We start from the raw sequence: 25,524 nt of genomic DNA on the forward strand, positions 1-25,524 counted from the left end.
TCAGAGTATCTTAATTTCTTTTGAAAGATTGTATAAACTGTACACATACACTGCATGTGTATAAAATTTTTGAGAATATAGAACCAATTCTTTCTATAATGTACTTGTTTCAGGAAGTGTGTATTTTTCACTTGTATGCTTTTCATCTACATTTCACATGGTATATTTACATCTTTATATTGCAAATGTTCTAATGAACACCAGGTTGCTGTTTGTTTGTTTGGCTTACTCATTCTGCTCATTAGTAATGCCTTGCCATAAATAGAGTAGTCTGATTCTCTTTGGAATCCCTGGTATAGTTAGTTTTTGCTTCCAGGGAGGTGAGGGGCTCTGTCTGTAAACTGTTAACAACCCAGCAGCCCAAAGAGGTGGGGGAGAGCCACAGTGTGTGATTTCCCTCCTAGCAGGGATGCAAAAGCCTAGTACCATTTTTTTATCTGGGTAGAGAAGCTTCTGTGCCAGGCGTCAGTTCTCCATACAGGGGCTGAGCCTGGTTGCTCTTTGGTGCTGTTGCACCTGGAATTTGCTCCAAAAGCACCACAGACTTTTTTGATGCTATAGAGACCACAGGAGCCCTGGGACTCCTCAGTGCTTTAAATTGCTATTGACCTGGAATGGTGGGATGGAGTTCAGTCCATTCTTCCCACAGGAGCAGGGTGGGCTTTCTGAAACACAAATTGGATCATGTTATTTCTTTGCTTGAAATGATTCAGTGGGTCCCCCTTGACTTTGGATAGAGTTCCAAGGCTCTGCATATAACTACCTGTCCAGCCTTATCACCACTGATATGTGCCTTATAGTTAAACCACAGTGGGTTTTTTCATTGCCTCAGGTGAGCCATATTTTACCTTCTATTCAAACTTGTACACATACACTTCCTTCTGCCTGAAGTACCCCACACCATTCTCCTACATTCCTACACAAACTGGTTAACATGTAGAGTCTTTGTCTCTCTCTCTCTCTTGCAACAGTAATTTACGATTTATTCAGCTGTAATGTACTTATTCTGACTTTAAGGTGGCATCACATGGCATACTTTTGGGTCCATTCCAGAGATTCCTGAGGTCACTCTTTATTTATCTCTGTCATTTTATAGATTTGTGCAGTCCCTGGCACTCAGGAGTCATCGGGGTTTGGAAGACATAGCATTGAACCAGTGGATAAAAAAAGAACTTCAGAAACAGTTGAAGCAGGAGGACATTGTGATCTTAGAATATCAATACATATGCTGCTATTACTGTTAATATTTGGATGATAAACTCTTGTAAATGCAACTTTAGGTGGTTTGAAGGTGGAATCTGTAGGAATATAAATTTTCAAAACACACGCAAAAATACTGCCTTGATGCAGGCTGCCATTAGGCCATAATCTTGGCTTAATCATCCCCCACTTGACCTGCAGGACATAGTTCTTCTGTGTTCTCTTGCTCCGTGGTCCTAAGGCAACATGTATGTATTACTGCACTTCTCACCCTCTATTATAATTATTTGATAGGTTGTAAAACCCTCTTTTGTCTGTATATTCTGGGTAGAATCTACAACTGCTTGTTTACTAGTTTGTATAGGTCAGGCCTGGCACATAATTTATACATATTTGTTGAATGAATGAATGGAGCATTAAATTTTCTCATTGTTCTGGCCCAACATCATGCCTCCAAATTCAGGGCTATCCCTGGGTCCTGTCAGGGTCTCTTCTTACTTCCCTGAGATATATTAGTATCTTTCTTCATCGTGGACCAGGTCTGTGCTGTCTGTAAATCTGGACTAATTTTGTATGAGAGGATTACGTTTGACTATCATTGTAAGCACTCATCACAGTGTCTAGTACCTAGAAATAGCTGAATAAGTCTATTTTTACTATTTGAAGTCAGTAGCACCACTAGGAAATAAAAGTGGCTCTTTGCCTGTTTACCTTCATGCAGATGGAGGCAACTGGAAGAGGAGGGTTGCTTGCCTACTGGGATGGAGTCTTTAGGGAAATCTTAGGTTTCAATTGAAGAAGTAAGGTACTCCAACAATGTAGAGTCACCTCGAGACATAGTTGAGGGATTAAGGTCAAAAGGCCAGATAAATTTGGTGTGGTATAAACGAGATGGAGTTTAGCAGCTAAGGAAGAGAGTGGAATGAGAGACGTGTATATTGATGGGGGGATGTAGATAAGGGGATGATGAAAACTTTGGCAGTATGAGTAGAATAGAGATACCCTGTTCTACTAGGAATAGGAGTCAAAAGATGACTATTGAGTTTAGAATGATCTGAGTGAGGGGGAAAAGAGCAAATAAAATTTGTTTAAACAAATATTTTGATTACTTCTCAAGAAATACTATTAGCAAGGCACTATGCTAAGTGCTAAGGATTCACTGATGAAGTAAATGGTACCACCCATTTCTCCATGGAACTTGGAGCATGTGTCTAGCATATGTTTAGTGAGGAACACAGGCATAAAGCATGTAATTATCTATAAGATTTTGAACTGTAATGAATATCTAGTGGGAAAAGTAGAGGTTATTTGGAGAACATATTAACAGGCAGAACTATCTGAGTTTGGAGTCAGCATGTACTGTCTTTCAGCTGTGGACAGTGGGTATGAATTATTAGGATCATGGAGCCTAAAATGCTCCAGGTGCAGGGTCCTGGGCAAAGACCCATAGTAGGTAAAGACTGTTATCATGTTGAGAAATGATGAAAAAGCCAGAGTGCCCAGCACTAGTCATATTTCAAGGGGAAAGACTGGAGTGGTAGGCAGAAAATGTAGAGAAGATTTAGAATTTTATCCTAAGAGTAATGGCTTGCCTCAGAGGGTTTGAAAAGGCAAATGGCACAATCCATTATCCATGGTGAGGTCAAGTTGGTGATCTTTAGATACTGTATTGATCACGATGCAGGGAAACCAGGTTTTTGAGGAGTCTGGCCAAGATGATGGTGTCTAGGGTTAGCAGGAACATTCACCGAGATTCTTGCATTTATCTGCATGTGTATCTCCTATGCCTACCATTCCTACAGGATCTTGTTAGACACTTGTTGCCCCAGCCTCATAGGCACATTTGTGTGCTTGCACATCAGTGCAGGCACACAGTCTCTCATCAGGCAGACCTTGTAGACTCCAGTGTTTGTACAAAATGTTTCAACCATCTTTAGCCCTGGGAGGTTGAAGAATAGTCAAGCTTGTCCTCTGCCCTTTCACTTCAGGAGAGGAATGGAAAATCTCCTGTGTGTAGAGGAGAAGGTTTGTAGGACAGAGGTTAAAAGAATGCCCTGCTATGATAGGAAGAGATGAAACTCCACACCTCAGGAGCCTGAGTGACTGCTGGCTGGGAGGATATATTGGAGACCAGACTGTCTTGATTTAACCAAAGAAGAGGAGGTAGAGGGTCAGGGCAAGGGTCAACCAAGCTCATTTTTTACATGTTGTTCATATGGTGACTGTTGCAAATGAGAACTGACCCTTAACAGGGCCACTGATGTGGTAAAAGTTTTTCCCACACACTTCACACTTGAGAGATGACTGGGAAGGGCCAGGGCTTCTTCCAGAAGTGCTAAGGCTCAGTGATCATTTCTTTTCTTTCCTTTCCGCCCTTCCTCCTCTTGTTTCCCAGTCACTTGTAACTCAAGTCAGATTGATGTTTTGTTTGTGGTGTCTTGAGAAAACCATAGTGAGCTGTCTGTATCATCATGTGTTGCAGCTCATAAAATGGTGTCTTGTGTAGTGGTCCTCAGTTAACATGGCCAGAACTTGATGCTAGTGAGGCTCAGGTCAGTTTCCACTTCAGTACAGTCCTGTTGGGTTCACTCTATTTTCTGCCACACATGCTGCTCATAATCTTACTCATTCATCCTTTGCTTTTAAGACCATAGATGGCGGCAGTAAGAAAAGATCATTATGAAAGTGACCCCACTCCTATAAAATCAATGTAGTGTACTCTTTTTTCTTGTTTTCCTTTTATAAAATTTATTTTTTGATTGAAGTATAGTACATTTACAATTTTGTGTTAATTTCTGCTGTACCGCGAAGTGTTACAGTTGTACATATGTATACATTCTTTTCTAAATTCTTTCTCATTATGGTTTATCATAGGATAATTGAATACAGTCCCTGTATTATAGTAGAACCTTGTTTTTTATCCATCCTGTATATAATAGTTTGCATCTGTTAACCCCAGACTCCCTTCCCCGCCCGCCTTTCCTTTGTCAATCACAAGTCTGTTCTCTGTGTCTGCAAGTCTATTTCTGTTTTGTAAGTAGGTTGATTTGTGTCTTATTTATAATTAAAGTGTAGTTGACCTACAATATCATTTTGGTTTCAGGTGTAGAGCACAGCAATTCAGTTATATATGTGTGTGTATATATATGTAATATATGTATATGTAATATATATACACACACATACACACACACATATGTACATATTCCTCTTCAGATTCTCTTCCCTTTTAGGTTATTACAAAATATTGAGTGGAGTTCTTTGTGCCATACAGTAGGTCCTTGACATCACTAATTATTAGAGAAATGCAAGTCAGGACTATAGTGAGGTACCACTTCACACTAGTCAGAATAGTCATCATAAAAAGTCCACAAATAATAAATGCTGGGGAGGGTATGGAGGAAAAGGAACCTCCTGTACTGTTGCTGGGAATGTAAATTGGTACAGCCGCTGTGGAGGAGACTATGGAGGTTCCTTAAAGAACTGAAAGTAGAGCTGCCATATGAGCCAGCAGTCCCACTCCTGGCCACATATTCAGGGAAACCATAATTTGAAAAGATACATGCACCCCAGTGCTCATTGCAGTACTATTTACTATACCCAAGACATGGAAGCAGCTTAAATGTCCATCCTCAGAGGAATGGATAAAGAAGACGTGGCACAGGTATCCAGTGGGCTGTTACTCAGCCATAAGGAAGAAAGAAAGAAAGCTATGTGCAGCAACACAGGTGGGCCTGGAGATTAGCATAGTCAGCCAGACAGTTGTTGTTCAGTCGCTTGGTCGTGTCTGACTCTTTACAACCCCATGGACTGCAGCACGCCAGGCTTCCATGTCCCTCACCGTCTCCGGAGCTTGCTCAAACTCATGTCCATGGAGCTGGTGATGCCATCCAATCGTCTCATCCTCTGTTGGCCCCTTCTCCTCCTCCCCTCAAGCTTTCCCAGCATCAGGGTCTTTTCCAGTAAATTGGCTCTTCACGTAAGGTGACCAGAGAAAGGCAAATATCATATATATCAATTATATGTAGAATCTAAAAAAGTATGAATGAACTTATTTGTAGAACAGACATAGAAAATAAACTTATGTTTACCAAAGGGGAAAGGGGGATGGGGGAGATATAAATTAGCAGGTTGGGATTAACATACATGCACTCCTATATACAAAATAGCATGCTTGTTTTTCTAATGGTGGGTTAGTAGTATTGTCTGTAGTTGAAGTACTGCTTAGATGTTTTGCTCTTCCTATACATTGCTCAATCCTGTTCTTCCCTCAAGATAGTTTTGAAGGCTAACTTGAAATGTTGTGATCACACACCGCAGTGTTCCTTTTCAGCACTCAATTTCCACTTTTTAAGTTTGTCTGTTTCTTTTTATAAAAAAGTTACCTATTTGTTTTTGGCTGTGCTTGGTCTTTGTCACTGCGCTGGCTATTCTCTAGTTGCAGCGTGCGGGCTTCTCTTATTCAGAGCACAGATGCTGCGGCACATGGGCTTCAGGAGTTGTGGCCGGCGGACTCAGTCGTTGCGGTTCCCAGTCTCTAGAGCACGTGTGCAGTAGTTGCGGTGCACAGGCTTAGTTGCTCTGCAGCGCGTGAGATCCTCCCGGACCAGAGGTTGAACTTCTGTCTCCTGCACTGGCAGGTGGATTCTTTACCACTGAGCCATCAAGGAAGCCCAAGTTTGTCCGTTTCTAATTCTTTTTCTAACTAGCTGTGTAAACATGGATAAGTCACTATACCTCACTGGTCTTGTCTTGTTTGTAAAATGAGCACGTTAGATTGAATCTAAGGTCTGTTTCATCACTGATGCCAAGTGTCTGGTACAGTGGCTGATATATAAACTGAGGTGAATGACCAACAGAGTTCGTGCTTTCATGGAACTTTTAGTCTAACAGAGACTGTAAAATATAAATGAATATAAAATTACACCATTTGATAAATGACAAGATGGACTGAACGGAGTACCCAAGAATTGAACCTGGGTCTCCTGCATTGCAGGCAGATGATTTATCAACTGAGCTGTGAGGGAAGGCTGAAGGTCAAGGTATGAGAAGTTAATTAACCATATGAGTAAGAGGAAGAAGAATATTTAAGGTGGCAAGGACAGGCTATGCAGAGGCTCTGAGGTAGGAAAGAACTTGTTTAAGGAACCAACAGTAAGCCATGTGGCTAGAATAAAATATATGAAGGAAAGATAGAGACTTGAGATACATTTAGGAGGCAAAAGCTATCACCCAGAGAGTTATCAGTATATACTAGTGTTTAAGGTGGCGCTAACAGTAAAGAACCCACCTCCCAATTCAGGAGACATAAGAGATGTGGGTTTAAGGGACACAGGTTCGATCTGGGTCAGGAATATCCCCTGGAGGAGGAAAGGGCAACTCGCTCCAGTATTCCTTGCCTGGAAAAATCCCATGGACAGAGGAGTCTGGTAGGCTACAGTCCATGAAGTCGCAAAGGAGTTGGATACGACTGAGTGACTTAGCATGCTAAGTGTTTAAGGTGTCAGCCTTCATACCAAGTTAGTCCAGGTTTATATGGCAGTAGAGAAAGTAGTTTCTAGAAACAAGTTATTTCTAGTAGGAGATGGTTAAAACCTAATAGCCCACTGCCTTAATCCCAATGTTAGATAGCAGTAGCCTGCAATAACTGGCAGGTGAAATTAGTAAGAGGGATAATTGATGCCCTCACAAACTTGCCCAACCGAGCTTTGTGCAACATATTTTGGGAGTTCACCAGCAAGGTTTGTGTGCTGGCAGAATGATGGTACATGCTGAGACTTGTTTGGATTGAAGGTGTAGTAGCTAGGTAGGGCATGGAAAGAACGCAGCTCTGTCTTTTTACCAGGGGCTTTTATATGCTAGATAGCTAGCTCCTAACTTAGTGCTTTCTCCTTTTCTCCCGACTAACACAAAGTCATTTGCTTTTAGTTCACGTTATATTCTACTGGCGGACTAATGTTCATATGCAGATTTGATCATACTTTCCCTCACCTGTGAGCCTGCAATAATTCTCCTTTGTCATATCAAGTTCAAAATTCATATAAGAATTCAGAGCCTCAAATGATCTCCAGCCTTTTCTTGTTTTAAACCCATCTCAGGAATATACTCCAGTCCCTTTGATATGTTCAAGATCTAAGCCCACAAACCTGCGTGAACCTTCTTCCTCCAGCCCAGGCTGATGCTTTTTTGCCATGTAATAGTGGGAAAAGCTGAATGCACCCAAGCTCTCTAGAATATCACCAAGAAACTTTACTGTTTCAATATTTAGTGACTTTTTTTCTTTGTCAGTTTCTACCAAGGGTCTTCTTTTCTTGACTCATGCTTCCATCCCTTTTAGGTGTGCTTTAAGACCCTAGAATCAGGGACTTAGTCTGTAGGTCTTATTGATCAGACTCAGAGTTGGATAATTAACTCTGCTGTAGTGGAAAGAACAGTAGTTTTAGAGTCAAACTGATCTGGGTTTGAATGACAGTGCCTCTGACTTACCAGTTTATGGCTCTGGGCAGGGGTGGTAGGGTCGGTGGTTACTTAACCTTTGTGAGCCTCATGTTTCTTATTTTTAGGCTTTTGCATTGGTTTTCTCCTTTGCCAAGAGGGAGGTGACATGAAAGAAGTGCAGTATGTTAGTAGACTTTCCATTGGGAATTCTGGAACAAGCAATTTTGTGGTACCCTGGTCACTGTTCTAACATTCCAAATGTAATAACTGGTTGCTGGAATTGGAATGAGGAAAAAATTCTGGCATAAATATGCCTGGGAGGGGTTTTGTTTTGTTCTGGAGAAATATGCCCGAACCTTAGAGGAAAATGATCCATTCTATGAAAGATTACGTATAAGCCAGCATTCTTTTGACTTTCCAGATTTGATTTCTCTAACAGTATCTGACACCAAACACAAAACGCCTTAGGTATTTGACCTTCAAAAATCAATCTCATTGGAAAAATAGTCAGCTGTACTCAAAAAATACATTTGACTTTTGGATAGTAATTTGAAGTCATAAGTTTTTCCAGTAATCCGATCATATGAGTCATGATTTTAATCCTCCCCTCCCCCAACCTGTCTCCTTCCCCATGCCTCTGTGTGCTTGGGAAGACTGAGATGCAGAGAGGTTGTTTGGATGTGGTGAGATTCACACCTTAAGTCTTTGTCAGGTATTTTAGAGTCAGCAGCTTTAGTTCAAATCCCAGCCCTCCTGTACCCCCTGCCTCATGACAGATGAGTTATGTCACCTGTCTGAGCACGTTTCCTCAAGGAGACAGGGATCGCAACACCTCAAGCCCAATACGTGGTTCACAGTAAGCCATTAGCTACTCTTGATTTCCTTTCCCAAGAGTACAAAATTTTTATTCCAAACATTATTTCATTAACCTAGTCTGTCTCACTATAATATTTAAGGGTCTGGGTGTTATATAATGTATATGAAATATGTATGAGATTTTAAAAATACAGTGTCTTGTACTCAGAATTATCATGGAACCAATAAGAAAAACAACTTCCAAATTTCTCACAAACAGCAAGTCACTTAAGTTTGATGGTAGCATAGGTATTTTAAGTTAGCATTAGTGTAAGAGACAAGACTCTGAGGAATTCCCAGGTTGCAGAAACTCTTCACCTGCTTCTTGGTTATGTTTTCATTTCTATATCCCATCTGCATCTTAACGACACATCTGCCATTACTCTGAGGTTGCATTTCTGCCAGAAAAGTAAGGGAGCAAAGCTTTCTATACTGACATCATCTACCCTGGGGGAAATGATTGCTCCTGCACTTCCTCCCTCCCTCTGTACTAGTAAATGCTGTCGGATGCAACAGAGAGATCCCCATCTCAAATTAGGGAAACCTGCTGGAAGAGACATCTCTCAGACTGGCTGTGCTCGTAAATAGGCTTAGGAACAGCCAGTCTTTGTGAACAGCTGAAGCTAGTAACTTGAATGTCCCCAGATTCTGTTTTTCTTTTCTGTGCACTTCTGCTTCACTAGTATCACACCATGTGTAGACTGGTCACATTTTTCTTTTAGTCCATGTGGCAAAGGGTCCCTAGTCCAAAAGTTTGGAACAGAGAGACGGTGACATAGCTTGTATCAGATGCCCATCCTGGATCAGGAAGGTGTGATCATGTAAATACGTGGTGGCTCCTTCAGGTGTTACATGGATGAAGAGCGAGAAGAGCAGCACAGGAGGGGCCCTGAGCACAGAGTTCTGGAGTTGCCCACACACCGCCATCTTAGGCAGTGGGGTCTTACCTGGGAATACAAAAAGTGCTCCTGAACTGAGTTTGCTTGCAGCCCAGTGATGGGAGATGGATGTACAATCAAAGTGCAATAGAATGATGTTGGTTCTGTAATAATGGATGCATTGGTTAAAAGGAGTAAAGAATAGGTGGTCAGGTAGGTTGGCTCAGACACAGAAGCCCCTTTTGGCAATGATGGCTGCGCAGTTGGGCACTTTGCAGACTCTGAAAGTCCTTGAGCCAGCTGACTTATTATCTGGGGACTAGGTATAGCCCTGGCGTTTTCTAAGTATGAATGCCCTGTGCTTTATCGTTGAGAGGCCTCTGCATCAGAGTGCCTCTTTGAATTATTCAGTGAGGTTTTTTTACAAAGAAAGAATGAAGGATATCTTGAGGGTTTTGTCATGTTCTGTTTTAGAGAGTTCATATGATCTGAATATTCATTCCCTTTGGTAGCTTCTTAAACCTATTAAAAGACAACTTATTATAAGACAGACTCATCAACTTGTTTTACAACTCAGGTAACCTGGCATTTAACTGCTGGTCAACTACAAATCCCTTGCTTTTAAGTAGCTTAAAAATAACTCCTATTCCCTGTCATGAGGCCCGAGAGTGTTTGCCACAGTCCCTGTCCTTGGCTGTTGCGGTGACCTGTGGTATATCCATTGGTGGTCTCGTGTTTGTCATCCTTTAGTTTGCTTCCTCCGGCAGAACAGACTGATCCTTTTCCATCTTCTGCTGCGTGAGGTCAACTTTCTACATCTTATTCCGCTGCTCCATCTTTGGCTCCGGTCTCATCATCTTGGCTTTGCGTTTCACATTTATATTCTATCAAGGCTTTTACTGTCCTTAACTGCTTGATTTTTCTCTCTGCCCTTTGTTGCTCTTGCATATATTTTTAATTAAACCTTCTATTTTGAGATAATTGTAGTTTTGCAGAAATTTAAAAGTATTAACAGAGAAATACTGTTTACCTTTAACCAAGTCTTCCCCAATGGTAACATCATCATCTTGCAAGACTACTATCTAATATCATAATCAGAATATTGACATTGATATAGTCAAGATACATAATGGTAGCCTTAATATTTTGATTTTTAAGGTTGCTTCTCATCCTTACTCATCTCTTAGACCCTTCTCTCCTTGCTCTTCTCACATTCATTGTCCTGGGAATTTAACCAAATCTGATTTAAGGCTCTTACAAGACTCAATTTTCTCTCGGGTAGGCTGGCTAGACTTCCTGCTGTCAAGAGTTTCTAGGGGTAGAACTTGCCTTCCCTAAATTATCTGCCTAGAATTTGGATGTCTCTCTCTGCTCTGCTAAGTCACTTCAGTCGTGTCTGACTCTGTGTGACCCCATAGACGGCAGCCCACCAGGCTCCCCCGTCCCTGGGATTCTCCAGGCAAGAGCACTGGAGTGGGTTGCCATTTCCTTCTCCAGTGCATGAAAGTGAAAAGTGAAAGGGAAGTCGCTCAGTCGTGTCCAACTCTTCGCAACCCCATGGACCACAGCCTACCAGGCTTCTCTGTCCATGGCATTTTCCAGGCAAGAGAACTGGAGTAGGGTGCCATCGCCATCTCCATTGGATGTCTCTAGGTAGCCTTAAAAGTCATGTGAGAACCGGGTTTGTCTGTGAGTTAATTTTGCCATAAGTTCACGCAGATCACATGAGGGTGAAGAACGTGTGGGGTTTGGTATGGTACTAATCCTCTGAGACTCAGAGCCCTAAACAAAGACACTTTTCCCCCCAAAGGACAGTTCTGCACAGAGGATGTGGATGAGTGCCTGCTGCAACCCAATGCCTGTCAGAACGGGGGCACCTGCACCAACCGCAACGGGGGCTACGGCTGTGTGTGTGTGAATGGCTGGAGTGGGGACGACTGCAGCGAGAACATCGACGACTGTGCCTTCGCCTCCTGCACCCCAGGCTCCACCTGCATCGATCGTGTGGCTTCCTTCTCTTGTATGTGCCCAGAAGGAAAGGCAGGTGAGGCTGGCAGAAGAACAGAGCTGGAAAGGGTGAAAGGGCTGGTGAGCATTCAGGACTCTGCCTGCGTCTCTTTCATCCCTTTTGGGATATGTCCTTTTAAGTTTCATCTTTGGGAACATGGCACCCAACGCTGTTTTTCTGGAAATGTAATTGGTAGCCAAAGTGCTGTGAAGTCAGTCTTCTTCCTTAGGACTTTTAGCTCACAGCTCCATGTACCTCAGTGTTTCATCCCCCCAAAATGAAAGTAACTCTTGCCTTGGAAACATCTGTACCTCCGTAAGATTTTAAGCTAAAAGACAGCTCAGAAATTAAGGTAAATTTCTCAGAAATTAAGACAAAATTACTCACAAATAGAGGTAGGTACTTAATTTTAAGAAGAAATAATCCATTTACTCAGAAAAGGTTAGCAAGAGGGAAACAGTGAAGTGTATTCCAGCTCTCAATATTGCCCTATAGGGGAAGGTTTTCACCAACTGCAAAGTTAACATTGCTCTAGCCTCTGAGTTTAACAGTTTTGGGTCTAGGAATAGAGCAGTGAGAGGAGGAATGTTATAAGAGATTGCTTAGCGATAGAACTTGGTGCCCAGCAGTTTTGAAATGTTCCTGTATCTATGCCTTTTCAAAAGCCCCGCCTCCAGCTTTGTAGAAGAAGCCTTAGTCACCTCTTCTTAAGCTAATTGCAGACTGGAAAATCCAGTTCCCATGTGAACTATGCACAACATGGGGCCTAGTCATGTCTTCAGAGTCCTGAGGGCACTTGAGCCAGGAATGTTGACACTATTAAAAAGCTGCCCAAGTATAGGCTGATGATGTTCAGCTGGGTTTTTTTTTCTTCTGAGGCTAATGAAACGCAGGTGGCCCCAAGGTCATCAGGTAGCATGATCTTGGGAAAGTGGGTCGCCAGTTAAAATATAGGATGTATGTAATATTTGGGACATAAAGTAGATAATTATTTGTTGTTTATCTGGAATTCCGATTGAACTGCACAGCCTCTGTTTTTATGTGTTAGACATGACAGCCCAGTGGGAAGGATATCTCCCTTTTCCTGACTCCAGCATCTCACCATCTCACAAATCCCTGACATGATCTACCCTTGAGGAGGGGTCCAGCTGAAGGCTCAGATTCAAAGTATAGAGAGAGGTGTCTGCAGAAGCTTCTTGCTTCGCAGTTAGCTGCAGCATGTCCCTAAGGCAGGATCAGGCAAAGGGGAAATTGCCTCTAAATCTTCACATTGGATTCTGACGTGCCAGTCCTAAGGTGCTCAATCCTCCATGAAAGAGAAACTCATTCCCCAGGTAAGGGGCATTTTCTCTTTCTTCTCTTTTCCCCACCCACCCCTGTGACAGGTCTCTTATGTCATCTGGATGACGCGTGCATTAGCAACCCCTGCCACAAGGGGGCGCTGTGTGATACCAACCCTCTGAATGGACAGTATATTTGCACCTGCCCGCAAGGCTACAAGGGGAGTGACTGTACAGAAGATGTGGATGAGTGTGCCATGGGTGAGTACACAGAACCCTTCCTATTCCTGTCAGTCGAGCTCAGCAGACATTTCAGCTGAAGCACGTTTCACTCTGCGTGCATGTTTCATCCAAACCTCAGACCTGTTACATGCCCTCTGTTTCCAACTGACCTTTCAGTGTAACCATATAGTCTATCCTGGGAATTCAAATATATAGAAGGTTTGTGCTTGACTTTTAACAGGGATCCCTACCTTAGTGACTGTTTGGGCATAAGAACAGCGGAGACATACAAGAGTTGAGATTGCCCTCGTTTGTCTTTCTTTCCCTATTTCCTTCCTTCCTTTTTCATTTAATTATTTATTTACTTACTTTCTTATTGACTGATTGATTGATTAGAATGATGTAAGAAGTTGAGAATCAGATTATTAAAGGACTGGCCCTAATGCTACTAATCTGACCCACTTCTGTAGTCCACATTTGTGGAAGCTCCATCGAGTGCTTTGATCCTGGTTATGGGTGCTTGTGTCTTCCAGCCAACAGCAATCCTTGTGAGCATGCAGGAAAATGTGTGAACACAGATGGTGCCTTCCACTGTGAGTGTCTGAAGGGCTATGCAGGACCTCGTTGTGAGATGGACATCAATGAGTGCCACTCAGACCCCTGCAAGAATGATGCCACCTGTTTGGATAAGATTGGAGGCTTCACGTGTCTGTGCATGCCAGGTACATGGGCCGTCGGTGTGTGGGGTCTAGACCAGAGACCTTGCACTGTGCTTGTCTTAGGCAGAGCACTCAGTACAGTGTGGCATTTCCATAATCTCTGTTGGCATTTAATCCCTAGCCATGGGACCCTTAGGGTTTCCCTGGTGGCTCAGTGGTAAAGAATCTGCCTGCAGTACAGGAGCCGCTGGAGACATTGGTTTGATCCCTGGGTTGGAGGTGGGCATGGCAACCCACTCCAGTATTCTTGCCTGGAGAATCCCATGGACAGAAGAGCCTGTTGGGTTATAATCCATTGGGTCGCAAAGAGTCAAACACGACTGAAGCGACTTAGCATGCACATATGCAAGGGGACCCTTAAGGACTAAGGCCCATGTTAAAATTCTTAGATCTATGGAAAACAGTCCCATCATGTCAAAACCCAGATACTTGTGAGAGAAAAATTCAGAAGATTTTTAAAATGCAAGTATACTTTGATTTAATAAAGTATTTATCATAAAAATTCTTTAAATAGCAAGCTTGCCTTATCCCCTGATATATTACAAATAGCATACCGTTCCATTTATAGAAAATAATATTACCCATAATTGTATAGGAACTTACTGTTTATCTCATGGTGAGATACACATGCTGTGTTATATCTTGGAACTCTTCTGCAGAGACCTCTGCTTGAATCCTTAGAGAGCACAGCTGAACTTTAGCTTAAAATGACAGCTGTCAGGGGCTGCTTGGCCTGATTATGGGTGCTAACCACTCTAGCCTTGGCAGGCCCTCCTGACTTTGACTTACACCCTGAGTACAACAGCATCTCTGATTCATTCAGCTGGTCCTTAGGACTGGGGACCCTGTGGGCCTGGCACTGTCCTGAAAGCAATGCCTGGACTGATCCGAGAATGTAGTTTGGTCTTTGTTGGCATGCTAGGTCTTACCAAGGTCTTTGGAGGTAACCTCTTCTCCGTCTCCACAGTGACATGGATATCCCAGAATATGCCCGTGTCTGACTGATGCTCACAGTGACTGTTTTCAATCATGGCATAGTCCTCTTTTCCCTCTGCAGAAATGTTCATACGCATAGAGGATGTAGTCAGCTTTATGAATTTGTGCTTTCTTGGCTAGAATATGCCTTTGTCTTTTTCTAAGCCGCTTGTGTGGTCCATTTTGTTCAGGTTTCAAAGGTGTGCATTGTGAGTTGGAGATCAATGAATGTCAGAGCAACCCTTGTGTGAACAATGGACAGTGTGTGGATAAAGTCAATCGCTTCCAGTGTCTGTGTCCGCCTGGTAAGTGCCCACCACCTGCCCCTGTTTTCTTTGAAAGCACAAAGCCGACTGACCGCAGGGAAGAGAGGAGGGAGAGAATGTGTGTGGGCTCTACATGAGGAAGTCATTAAAGTGAGCGCTTTGGGATAGGAGTGTGTGTGTACAGAAGTGGGGGATTTGCTTCAGCTAGAATATCTTCCAAATCCTTTGTGGCCAGAGGTCCAAGTCTATTCTGAATGGCCCATGACCTCGCCGTCTGTGTGTACATTTCAGAAAGTTCATACCTCATGGAAGCCCTTAGTTCTAGGTTACTCAGGATTTCATTTTTTCCTGTGAGTTATATTCTTGAAACCTTTCTCTGAGATGATTATTTTTAGACATTTCACCAATGGGTACATTAATAGCACAAGTCAGTTCTTTCCAAAGAATGCTGTGTCTCTCCTTTTGCCCCCCTCAGCCATTGTGGAAGACATGCTGAATTTTCTGCCTTAGGCTATAGCCTCTCTTGTTTCTTCAGAGAGAAGGTCCCAGTTCCTGTGCAGCTACATTCACTTCTTAGGGGGTTCTGTCTGTATGCATTCAGTTCCTACTTTAAGTTGAAGTGAAATCTATACTGGGAAGAAAAAGAGGTGAGAGAGACACCCCGGTGCCTCTGATGCCCTGAGCCTCACCCGTTATCCCAGGAACCTGTTCAGGAGAAAAATTCTCCACGTGCTGATCCAAGGGTATAAGCCTGAGGAAAACATAGGATAATCCTTTGACGTGTGTCATCATGTGCCCTTTTAAGGATTCACAGGGCCAGTTTGCCAGATCGATATTGACGACTGTTCTAGTACTCCGTGTCTGAATGGGGCAAAGTGTATAGATCACCCGAATGGTTATGAGTGCCAGTGTGCCACAGGTAAGACTTTTTCACTTCTTATTCTCCTGGTAGGTCCATCTGCACTAAATAGGAGACTGTCCTCTTCTCGCTGCCCTGCCAGGCCAGTCTACTAATGGGCTGCTCTGTGTTTAGAAGGGGCTTCTTCCAGCCTCTTTCTTGCTGCTCCCCCTGTTTCCTTCTACAACACCTGCTTCCTTCACCACAGTGATGGCCTGGCCTGGACATTTCCATTTGATGTCCCCGTCTTTCGAGGGCAGATTTTGGGAATGGCGAGTTTCCAGCTGGCTTTGCCTTATTCCTCTACAAAAGGGAAGGATTCCAGCTGAAAACTATTTGTCATTGGGGCTTCTCAGCAGGAGGCCTGTCTCTGTGTTTCTTGAGGCAAGGGATCGAACAAAGGCTCAGAAATGCAGTGGTGGGCAAGTGCAGAGATTTTCTGCATAAATATGATTGATGCTTTGAGAGTCAAATGTGTATCTGGACAGGGGAGAGAGCTCTATCTGGGAAAGTTTGGGTCCTCTTTCCTGACTCCTGCTACTAGAATCAAAATGAATGTTTACAAATATTCTGCATTTCTGATCTGTGGCGACATTTCTAATTTGGGAGTGGATTTGAATAAGCCAGACATTTCTTATTACACATTTGCTTCTGCATAGACCATTATTGTGTAGAGAAGATTAGAAATTATTAGAAAAGATAATTTCCCAGTTTCTTTTTTATTTGACTGTTTAAGAAAGAAGTTATGAATATAATTTGGGACATTTTTTTCTTATTTTAAAAAATGGATTCTTAAAAGATTTTAAGCATCATGTGCATGATTTTTTTTTGTGATCACAGAAAAGAAAACTAAGTCATAAAAATAAACAGAGAACTACTATTTCAGTAGTATTAGAATATTACCACTTATTAGGCCTTCTCAGAGTAGGCCCTGTCAGATGATCCACTCAGCTTCCTTTTCTTTTCACAAACTCTGGTCTCTGTTGGAAAAGTTTCAGGTTAGGTCCTCTTCTGGCTAAGATTATGCTTATGGAGTATAACCTTCACTGGAGAGAATTTAAACTTTGAACTCATGTTTAAAAGGGAGGAGAGTCCTTCCAAAGTCTCTTAAAAAGATTTAAGGTTGGATAAAGGAACTCTTATGTGCCCCTTTTAACTGTCTTAACTTGGTCATTTTATTTAACAAGTATTGGTTAAAAACTTACTATATTTGCATAGATTCCTGGAAGGTTGGGAGGAATAAAGAAAAGTTCTCTGTCCTCTCAGGTCAGAATTGGAAAAATAAGGTACATGAAGTCATTAATTTAGTACCTATATATGCAGACTGGTTTGGGAGGAAAGGCATATAGAGATAAATATATTAAGGAAAATTATAGAGAGCTATTCCCCACTGAAGTCCAATATGCAATTAAGATGCAGTTAAAATGTCTCTGCAGTGAAATTATTGATCATTTAGAAAAAGCTATTTGAATTCTACAGATCTGACTTGAACAACTTCGTTTTAAACCAGACTCTCTAGACTTGCCTTATAAATAGTGCAGATAGTCAGTTGCAGTTGCTTATGGCTCACAGTATGAATTGTTTACGATATGGGATGTGTAGGATTAAGAGGATGCTGCAGCTACATGTATGCTGAGGTGTGGAATGTGCACCTTGGGTTTTAAGTGTCTTGGGTACAATTCCTTCTAAGGATTCACTGGTGTGTTGTGTGAGGAGAACATTGACAACTGTGACCCTGATCCTTGCCACCATGGCCAGTGTCAGGATGGCATTGATTCCTACACCTGCATCTGCAACCCGGGCTATATGGGCGCCATCTGCAGTGACCAGATAGATGAATGCTACAGCAGCCCTTGCCTGAATGAGGGTCGCTGCATCGACCTGGTGAATGGTTACCAGTGCAACTGCCAGCCGGGCACGTCAGGTAAGCCCACTCTTCACTGCCTTGGGAGTTTTCACCGTTTCTCTAAAACAGTTTACACCGATGTCTCAGACTTTCTCAGCACATGCTTAGGTACCAAAAATACAGTCTTGATTCTGAGAAGCACAGCCAGAAACATCTCAGGGGCAGATAGCTCTAGCCAGTAGGGAAGTCAGAGACAATAGCTTCACAGAGGTGATGATTCTGTGTATGTGTTTTTTTTTTTATCAAAAGGAGGCATACCACTTCAAAAAATTGAAATTATTATTGAAAATAGAAAACCTTCTTACTTTTGTGGTTCAATTGGATTGTCTTTTTTAACTTCCACCTTACTCAGATTAATGAAGTTGGTCCTTCCCTCTCCATCCCTCCCGTTCTTCCAGTAGTTTTTCCTCCCTTTTAGAGTCCAGTATCTTTAATGGAGAAGGAAATGGCAATCCACTCCAGTATTCTTGCCTGGAGAATTCCATGGACAGAGGAGCCTGGCAGGCTATAGTCCATGGGGTCATAAAGTCGGACATGACTGAGCAACTATCACACTATCTTTAACGGGTCGTCTTTCTTCTGCTGTTTTTCTCTGCTGGGCTTTGGGCATGTGGGGGACTCAGAGGGAGAGGAGAGACACTGCAACATGTCTGGGTTATTGTCAATTAGAATGCAGAGCTGTCGTTTCCCATCCCCAGTTCATGGCTGTTTCCTGCTTCCAGTTGAATGACAGCTTGTTAGTCGTGAGGGCATGCTACTCCTTGCTGGGGAAATGTTGAGCTGTTTTCTCAGGCAGCAGCATTTCACAGATTTCAGTGGATTCTGTTTTACTTATTCGAGGAATAATTATGGTCACAACTGTGGTTAATGGACAGAGAAGTTCTGTGTCTCAGATCAAAGGAAAATGTATTAGTGGAAGATTAACTAGTGTGTGCCTTTGTTAGAAGGGAACCTGCCAATACAAGGAGTGATTTATTGAGAACTCATTCTCCATTTAAGGAAAATGGCCTGTGTAGGGGGCAAAGGTGGGGGAGGCGGTTAGCTGCCCTCATTTTATTTTGTTATTTCCAAATCCATTTCTTCAAACTTGTCAAAGGCCCTGGTCTTCATCCAGGAACTCGTACATGCCAAGTTTGAAAACAAAGTCCTTTTTGAGTTGCTCAAGCATACGAAAAACATCCCATGCCTTCGCAGTTGAAAATGCCTTCCCCCTCCCCACGTTTAGATAACTCTCTAAAAGAGCTGAATAGATCTTTGTGAAACCTTCCAAAAGCAATTTGCTTCCGGGCTGGTCCCCAGACATGAGAAATTGCAGTACGAAAAGAAATTTGAGAGATTTACAAGCAATTGAATGGATGCCTTTAGAATGGTGGGGCTGTTTTAGGCTTTGCTATCGTTCCCATTATAAAAAATGTACTGGAAACCTGGGTGAGTGGTGGGCTGGCGAGTATTTTGTTTTCTTGGGGATTATATTATGCCAGGATGGATCAGGTGTGTTCCCTGGGGAGTACAGAGAAGTCAAGGTGGAAGTAGCTGTCAGTGAGAAAGGCAGGTAGTAAATATCAGTGGTGTGTAGGCAGCATAAAGAAGGAAGGCACAGGTTCTTTCAGAAAACTGCCAGATTCATTCCTGTGACTGTTTGGAGAATTCACGCAAGGAGATGCAGACCACATAAAGAGATCTTGGTCTGTAATGTCTGCAGAGGGACCTGGCATGTACAGGGAGCCTGGGTGAAAGGATTCACTCAATTAACCAATATGAATAGACTCTTGAGTTGCAATCTAAGAATTGACAACCCATTCATAACATAGTCTGAGTTGGTAGCTTGGGGTTTGGATGAGTATATGGATAGAAGGGATACTTTACAGTCTGCAGGTTATAATTGTAGTTTCTCACTCACTGAGTACTTAAAGCACAGTATACTACCCAGAATCACTACTAATGCCTTTTTTCACCTGTGATCTTAAGTAAGTTTGGGGGAAGTTTCAAGTTATAGAAACTGCATTGACTAGCTAAAAGAATCATCAGCAAACAACAAATACAAAACAGACAAGCAGAAGGAATTCTGTGAAAACACACAGAGGCATCTTACAGATTCCAAGTGAGAATTGAATAATGAGGCTTTGGGGGGATTAGCGGGAAGTAGAGCCACATGCAGACCATAGGTCACCCAGTTCATGTTCCAGCGTTCCAATGAGATAATTTCATTGGCCCAGCTTGAGCTGAGTGTCTGTTCCTGCTAGAACACAACATGGATTTGGGGGCAGTCCCATTAAACCGCATGGCTTCCTGGGGCCTGCCTTGGTCTCTTGTGGATTAATTGGGATTGTCAATCAAGGGCTAGACACGTCTCCTAAAGGTGTCCATTTGTAATTAAGGAATATTGAAACCTTTGCCTCATCTGTGGCTAGCAAGGCAGTACAGTCACATTAATCACAGTGACCAGTGTGGTGCGGTGAAGTGTATAGAATCCAGAGAGCTGGGTTCACATCCTGGCTGTGCTGATGTAATTGTACAAGTGCATGATAAAATGAGTATAACACAGATTAGTTTGGCACTGAAGTGAGAAAATAAAGTTATATCAAGTGGGAAGCAGAGTATTTTGCTCACAATAATGACTTGATACATTTTCAATATAGTAATTATTAATAAATATTCATATAAAGTTTGAGTGAATAAATACTAGGCATTTTGTTGTGGAAATTTCATTTGTTAGTTTATATCCTAATTATCAGGCTTAATTTTTAGACTTTTTAAACTGCCAATATATTCTTTTATGATATCCAAATTCATCACTAAATTCATGTTAAGTAATATAATAATGAGTATTTTTACAGAATAGTGGTAACAGTAGGGATTGGTGTATCTCTACTATTTAGTTACCTGTATCTATAATTAAACTTTCCTGAACATAGTCAAGCTCTGTCATTCATCTGGGGAATATACCAGGAGGAAGGCAACATGCCCCAGGAGAAAGCTGTGACTCTGTAAGATTTGTCCTGAACTTTAGCCCTTAATAGTAACAGTCAGTATCAAGCTTATAGTGGTAGATACAAGTCCCAAAGTTCTAAGGAAAGCTTAAATTTTACCTCTGGAGCACAGTATTGCCATAGTTGTTTTCCTTGAAATGAACGGCAGGCTTGTTTCTTTCACTTAACTATTTGCTAAGTACTTAGGTCTGAATAGTCCTGGTTTGTCTTGTCAGTTGCTCTGGGATTCTGTGAAAAAAGTTGCAGTTTCAGTTCAGTACTCAGTCACACAACTGCTTTTCCTGGAGACTGCTCTGTATATGTTGGCATGCCACAGAATAGCTTTATGTGTATTTTCTATTTCATCACACAAAACAATAGAGGTATACTCAAGGGTTAAGGTATAATCAAATCGTAAAGTTAATACTTTTGGCAGCTTCATCAAAGTCATTCTTAAGTGAAACTATCTTTTTTGTATTGTTTTAACTGAGTACATGGAGGTGAAGAATAAAAACACTAGTATAGTACAGTTTGGCACTTTCTGGATTCCTGCTAAGATGCCAGCAGTCATACCTCCATTGCTCTTTATTTTTTCAGTAAGATATTTATTGTAATCTAAAGCCATAGCTTTATCATCAAAATGGAAATATGGGAACTGGGTAATAATTTGGTTGGGTACAGTCTGATATTCTAAAGCAATCATGTCCATGGAGATCAATTAACAAGACCTACATAAGCAGTTAATGTTTTAAATTCAAAGATCCAAAATCAGGATTTTTGTCTTCCAACACCAACTCCTCTTCCTCATTCACTACATCTGTCAAGAGTATTATATTTTCCTAGACATCCAGGTATGGTAACTGAATTTCCATGACTTCTCCTTTATTCTCTTCATTGACTCAGTTTCTAAGTGATAAAGACTGTAGCTCTTATGACCTCTCACATTCATCCTTTTGCTTTCATTCCTACTGGCATGTCCTTGGCCTTGGGCACCGTTTCTTTAAACCAACTCCATGTCATGGCCTGCCCAGTGTTCTTCTCACATTAATCCATCCCATACCCTTCACATTGACCTTTCATGCCATTCCAAATCATTGGCTTGCTAACCAGAGCCCCTTCATTTATGGGGGGGTCCTTCATTATGGGGTCCTTCGTTTATGATTCTCATCTCACCATTTGCCCATGTGTCCCACCCCTGGGGTTAAACAAATCAAAGTACAGCTCTTGCTGTGCCTCCTGCTGGCTGTCAGCTGCCTTGCAGATTTCTTCAGTGCTGAGCTACACTTTTTTTTTTTAATCTTCAACATTTCTGAAATTAGGAAGCACCTTATATTCAAGGTCATAGAAAACTGTCAGCCTCAGAATTAAGGCAGAAGTGATGACAGGCTCCTTGCTGCCTGTGACTGAGAATTGTTCAGTGTGTAAAAGGGATCAGTTCATCTAATTGTCATTGCAGCTGTATATTAACTTTGGATCCCTAATTTGTACTTAAAATGAGGCAACATATGCTATAAACTGCTCTGGATACTTGAGGCAAAAGAGATAAAAATCTCTGCCTTGATGGCACATACATCATGAAGAACTGTTGCCAGGTTCTGAAGACTCCGTCACAGGGTCTGGTGGACTTTTTTTTTTTTTTAATCAATGAATTTAATTGCCTCCATTGCTTTTGTAACATTAATGCAAATGCCAACACAATAAAAAAGACAAATAGTGGCTTAGTGTGATTAATACAATCATTTGACCTCATGATACCTTTGACAAGGTCTGGAGCATTGAACTTTCAGAAATGCTACTTTCCTGTATTCAGGGTTGGCTAGATACTGATGAGATTTCCTAACACCCAGCATCACAAACAGAGATCATTGGTGTTTCTGTGCTAATATTGCATGGTTTCTCTTTGCTTTCATCTTTGCAGGTGTTAATTGTGAAATCAATTTTGATGACTGTGCAAGTAACCCGTGTGTCCATGGAGTCTGTATGGATGGTGTTAATCGTTACAGCTGTGTCTGCTCACCAGGATTCACAGGTAATGGTCCTTTTTGTTGGGAGACTCCTTCAGCCCCCTCACTTTGGGAAAAGGGCATCTAAAGGTTAGTTACTTTCAAATAGATCTGACTTCTTCATCTCTTGGAAGGTTAGAAGGTTGCTTCTGAGCTTCTCTGGCCCAGTTTTCAGGCCTTCCCTGAACTGTAACATGAAGCTTTTCATTAGTTAGGGTTTTTAGGCCATGTGTTTATAGCTGCTTAAAAAGGGTTTCTTTTCAGACCATGAGTTTCCATCACTGAGCTTAAGTTATATAGCTTTCATATTTTTCTATACTTAGTAGTGAATGCCTTCTATAAAGGCATGGCCAAGGTAGAATTCTATGAACACCTTATATGATTTTACTTCCTCTTATAAGTATTTGGCTAAGGTCAAAACTCAGCAAAGCAACCTATTTTTGGCTAGCATAGTGGGTTTTATTTTCTCTCCAGGAGGGAGAAAGTAAGTGACTAAAATAAAACTGGTTATAATTCTTCTTAAATTCTTCTTAATTAAACCCCCCAGCTAGAACATTTATTTATTTTTTTTAATTTTATTTTTACTTTATTTTACTTTACAATACTGTATTGGTTTTGCCATACATTGACAGTGCCAGTCTATGTTCGATACAGGACATAGAACATTTATATATGCACCATGTGTGTACACACGCAAACTCACATACATCTTTTCTCTTATCTTCTTTTGTTGCTAATAAGATTACCTTCACCTTTTACCTTCCTGATCAAAAAGTACTAGGATCTACTGAGGAAATATGAAGCCTCTTTCTGATACATCTGTTTGTCAAAGGCACCATCAGAGGGCGTGTAATGTGCCAGTCCCATTCTTGCTAGACAATGCCACACACAATAAGGCACTTACATCATGATGTTGCCATTGCATAAATACCATGTGGTCATTTGCAACCAACGTGAGAAACTTCCCACAGAGCTTTTTAAACTATAATGTCAAAAAGCCAAGAGATGCCTCTTTCTTGCAGGGAACTTAACTCTCTCTGTATATCACAATCCTTTGCACTGCTTCATGTGATTGTGGACATGAGAGAGGAACGTTTGTGGCCTACGTGGTCACCGTAATCTCTTTTCAGTGGAATATCACTCAGAAGACCAGGATGATGAGAGTTCTTATATCTAGTACCCAGCACTGCTGGTGTGGAGCCAGATGTACTTGTGTATCCTGAAATATGTTACTCCAACATTCAGTGACAGCCAACTGAATTTCTTTCAGACAGAATGGCATATGTACTTGTTTACATAGGTAATAAGAAGAGAATAGCTGCCATTTATTAAGGCCTTGTTTTGAGGTAGGCATTAAATCAAGTGCCTAATCTCATTTAATTGTCACTACCATTATTATTTCTACAGTATTGATGAGAAACCCTGAATTCAGAGAGCTTAAGTAACAGTACCAGTGCACTAGGGCCAGCATTCCACCCCGGGGGTTCTATTATAGATTTCAGACTTGACTGGACAGCATAAGTGGGTGCCTGCTGTGGTTTCTTTTTAGATATATAAGCCTTAGACTCAACTTAAATTTTTTGGAAATGTCAGTGAATCATATGCTCTCTCTTTTTAACATTTAGCAAATCAGGAAGGTCATGGAGGGAGGACATAGGCTAAAAATATTCTAAAATAAACTTAAGGTGTAGCATGAAACTGCATAACCAAGGAATGGAATGTTTTGGTTACTGGGTGGTACCCTGTTCTTGGAACTGTTTTCTACGTCTTTTTTGTTCTATTTGTTTTTTCAAGTCAGTTGCTGAAAATATCAGAGGCAACTGTGTTATATGCTCATGACCCATAAATATAAGGGGTTTTAGTCTTGCCTTTATTTTAATACTGTCGACTTTTTATTACAATTTTAATAACAGCTTGAACAGATTTAAGGGAATATTTTTTCAGACAAAATTCTCTGTTCTCTGCAGACCACTTTATATTTACTGATTGAATAGGAAAAGTAAGAAATCATGTGTCACTTCAGTAGACTACTTTTCAGTAGTATTAACTACTTTTTCAGTTTCACATTCATGTCCATTATTTTGCTGACTTCTCAGAACAGTCCATAAAAGTAGATAGGTTATAAATGAAACCAAAAGCACAAGTAAGAAAAACTAAAATGAACTTCTGAGGGGCAAAAAAACAATATGTTGAAAAGCTAACCTACAGAGATGGATAAAAATATATGCAAAATATGTGTCTAACAAAAAGTTAATATCCAAAATATATAAAGAATCATACAACTCAAAGTAAAGAAGCAAATAATTCAATTAAAAATTGGACAAATAACAAATTCAGTAGTGACAGATGTTAACTAGACTTATTGTAGTGATCATTTTTCAATATACACAAATATCACATCATTATGCTGTACACCTGAAATTAATAATGTTACATGTCAATTATACAACCTACTCCAGTATTCTTGCCTTGAGAATTCCATGGACAGAGGAGCCTGGTGGGCTACAGTCCATGGGGTTGCAAAGAGTCAGACACAACTGAGCGACTAACACTTTAAAAATGAAAATGCATTAAGTTAGGAGTCGGAAACCCAATTTTAGAAAATATTACTGGAAAATTCCCAATAATTTCCAGATATAAGATACTGGTAATGTTTACTCTGGTTCTCAGAGCTACATGATTTAACCACATTCTGATTATATTTTTAGGCTGTAAATCATTATTTATCTTTTGAAATCCAGTATCAACTGAAACAGGTAGTTTTACAAGCTTTACAATCTATGATGAGTAGCTAGCAATATACCTAATCCTCATCACATATCATTATGCGGCTGTATAAAATCGCCAAATTCAATGAAAAAATAATAGATTCGAGGTTTGCAATCTCATCTTTCTTTCAGTCTCTTA

General features: G+C 41.2%; 1 protein-coding gene across 1 annotated transcript in view; it reads left to right on the forward strand.

Moving 5' to 3' along the window:
- Positions 1 to 25,524, forward strand: part of NOTCH2 (notch receptor 2) — a 177,350-nt gene that overhangs the window by 103,889 nt on the left and 47,937 nt on the right. The window contains exons 6-12 of the mRNA XM_052636558.1: positions 11,182 to 11,415; positions 12,765 to 12,920; positions 13,415 to 13,603; positions 14,767 to 14,880; positions 15,647 to 15,760; positions 17,430 to 17,663; positions 22,533 to 22,643. Of these exons, the coding sequence (XP_052492518.1) occupies positions 11,182 to 11,415; positions 12,765 to 12,920; positions 13,415 to 13,603; positions 14,767 to 14,880; positions 15,647 to 15,760; positions 17,430 to 17,663; positions 22,533 to 22,643 (1,152 nt within the window). The remainder of the gene's footprint in view (positions 1 to 11,181; positions 11,416 to 12,764; positions 12,921 to 13,414; positions 13,604 to 14,766; positions 14,881 to 15,646; positions 15,761 to 17,429; positions 17,664 to 22,532; positions 22,644 to 25,524) is intronic.

This window comes from Budorcas taxicolor, chromosome 3 (genome assembly GCF_023091745.1).
Source record: "Budorcas taxicolor isolate Tak-1 chromosome 3, Takin1.1, whole genome shotgun sequence".
Taxonomy (NCBI): Eukaryota; Metazoa; Chordata; class Mammalia; order Artiodactyla; family Bovidae; genus Budorcas; species Budorcas taxicolor.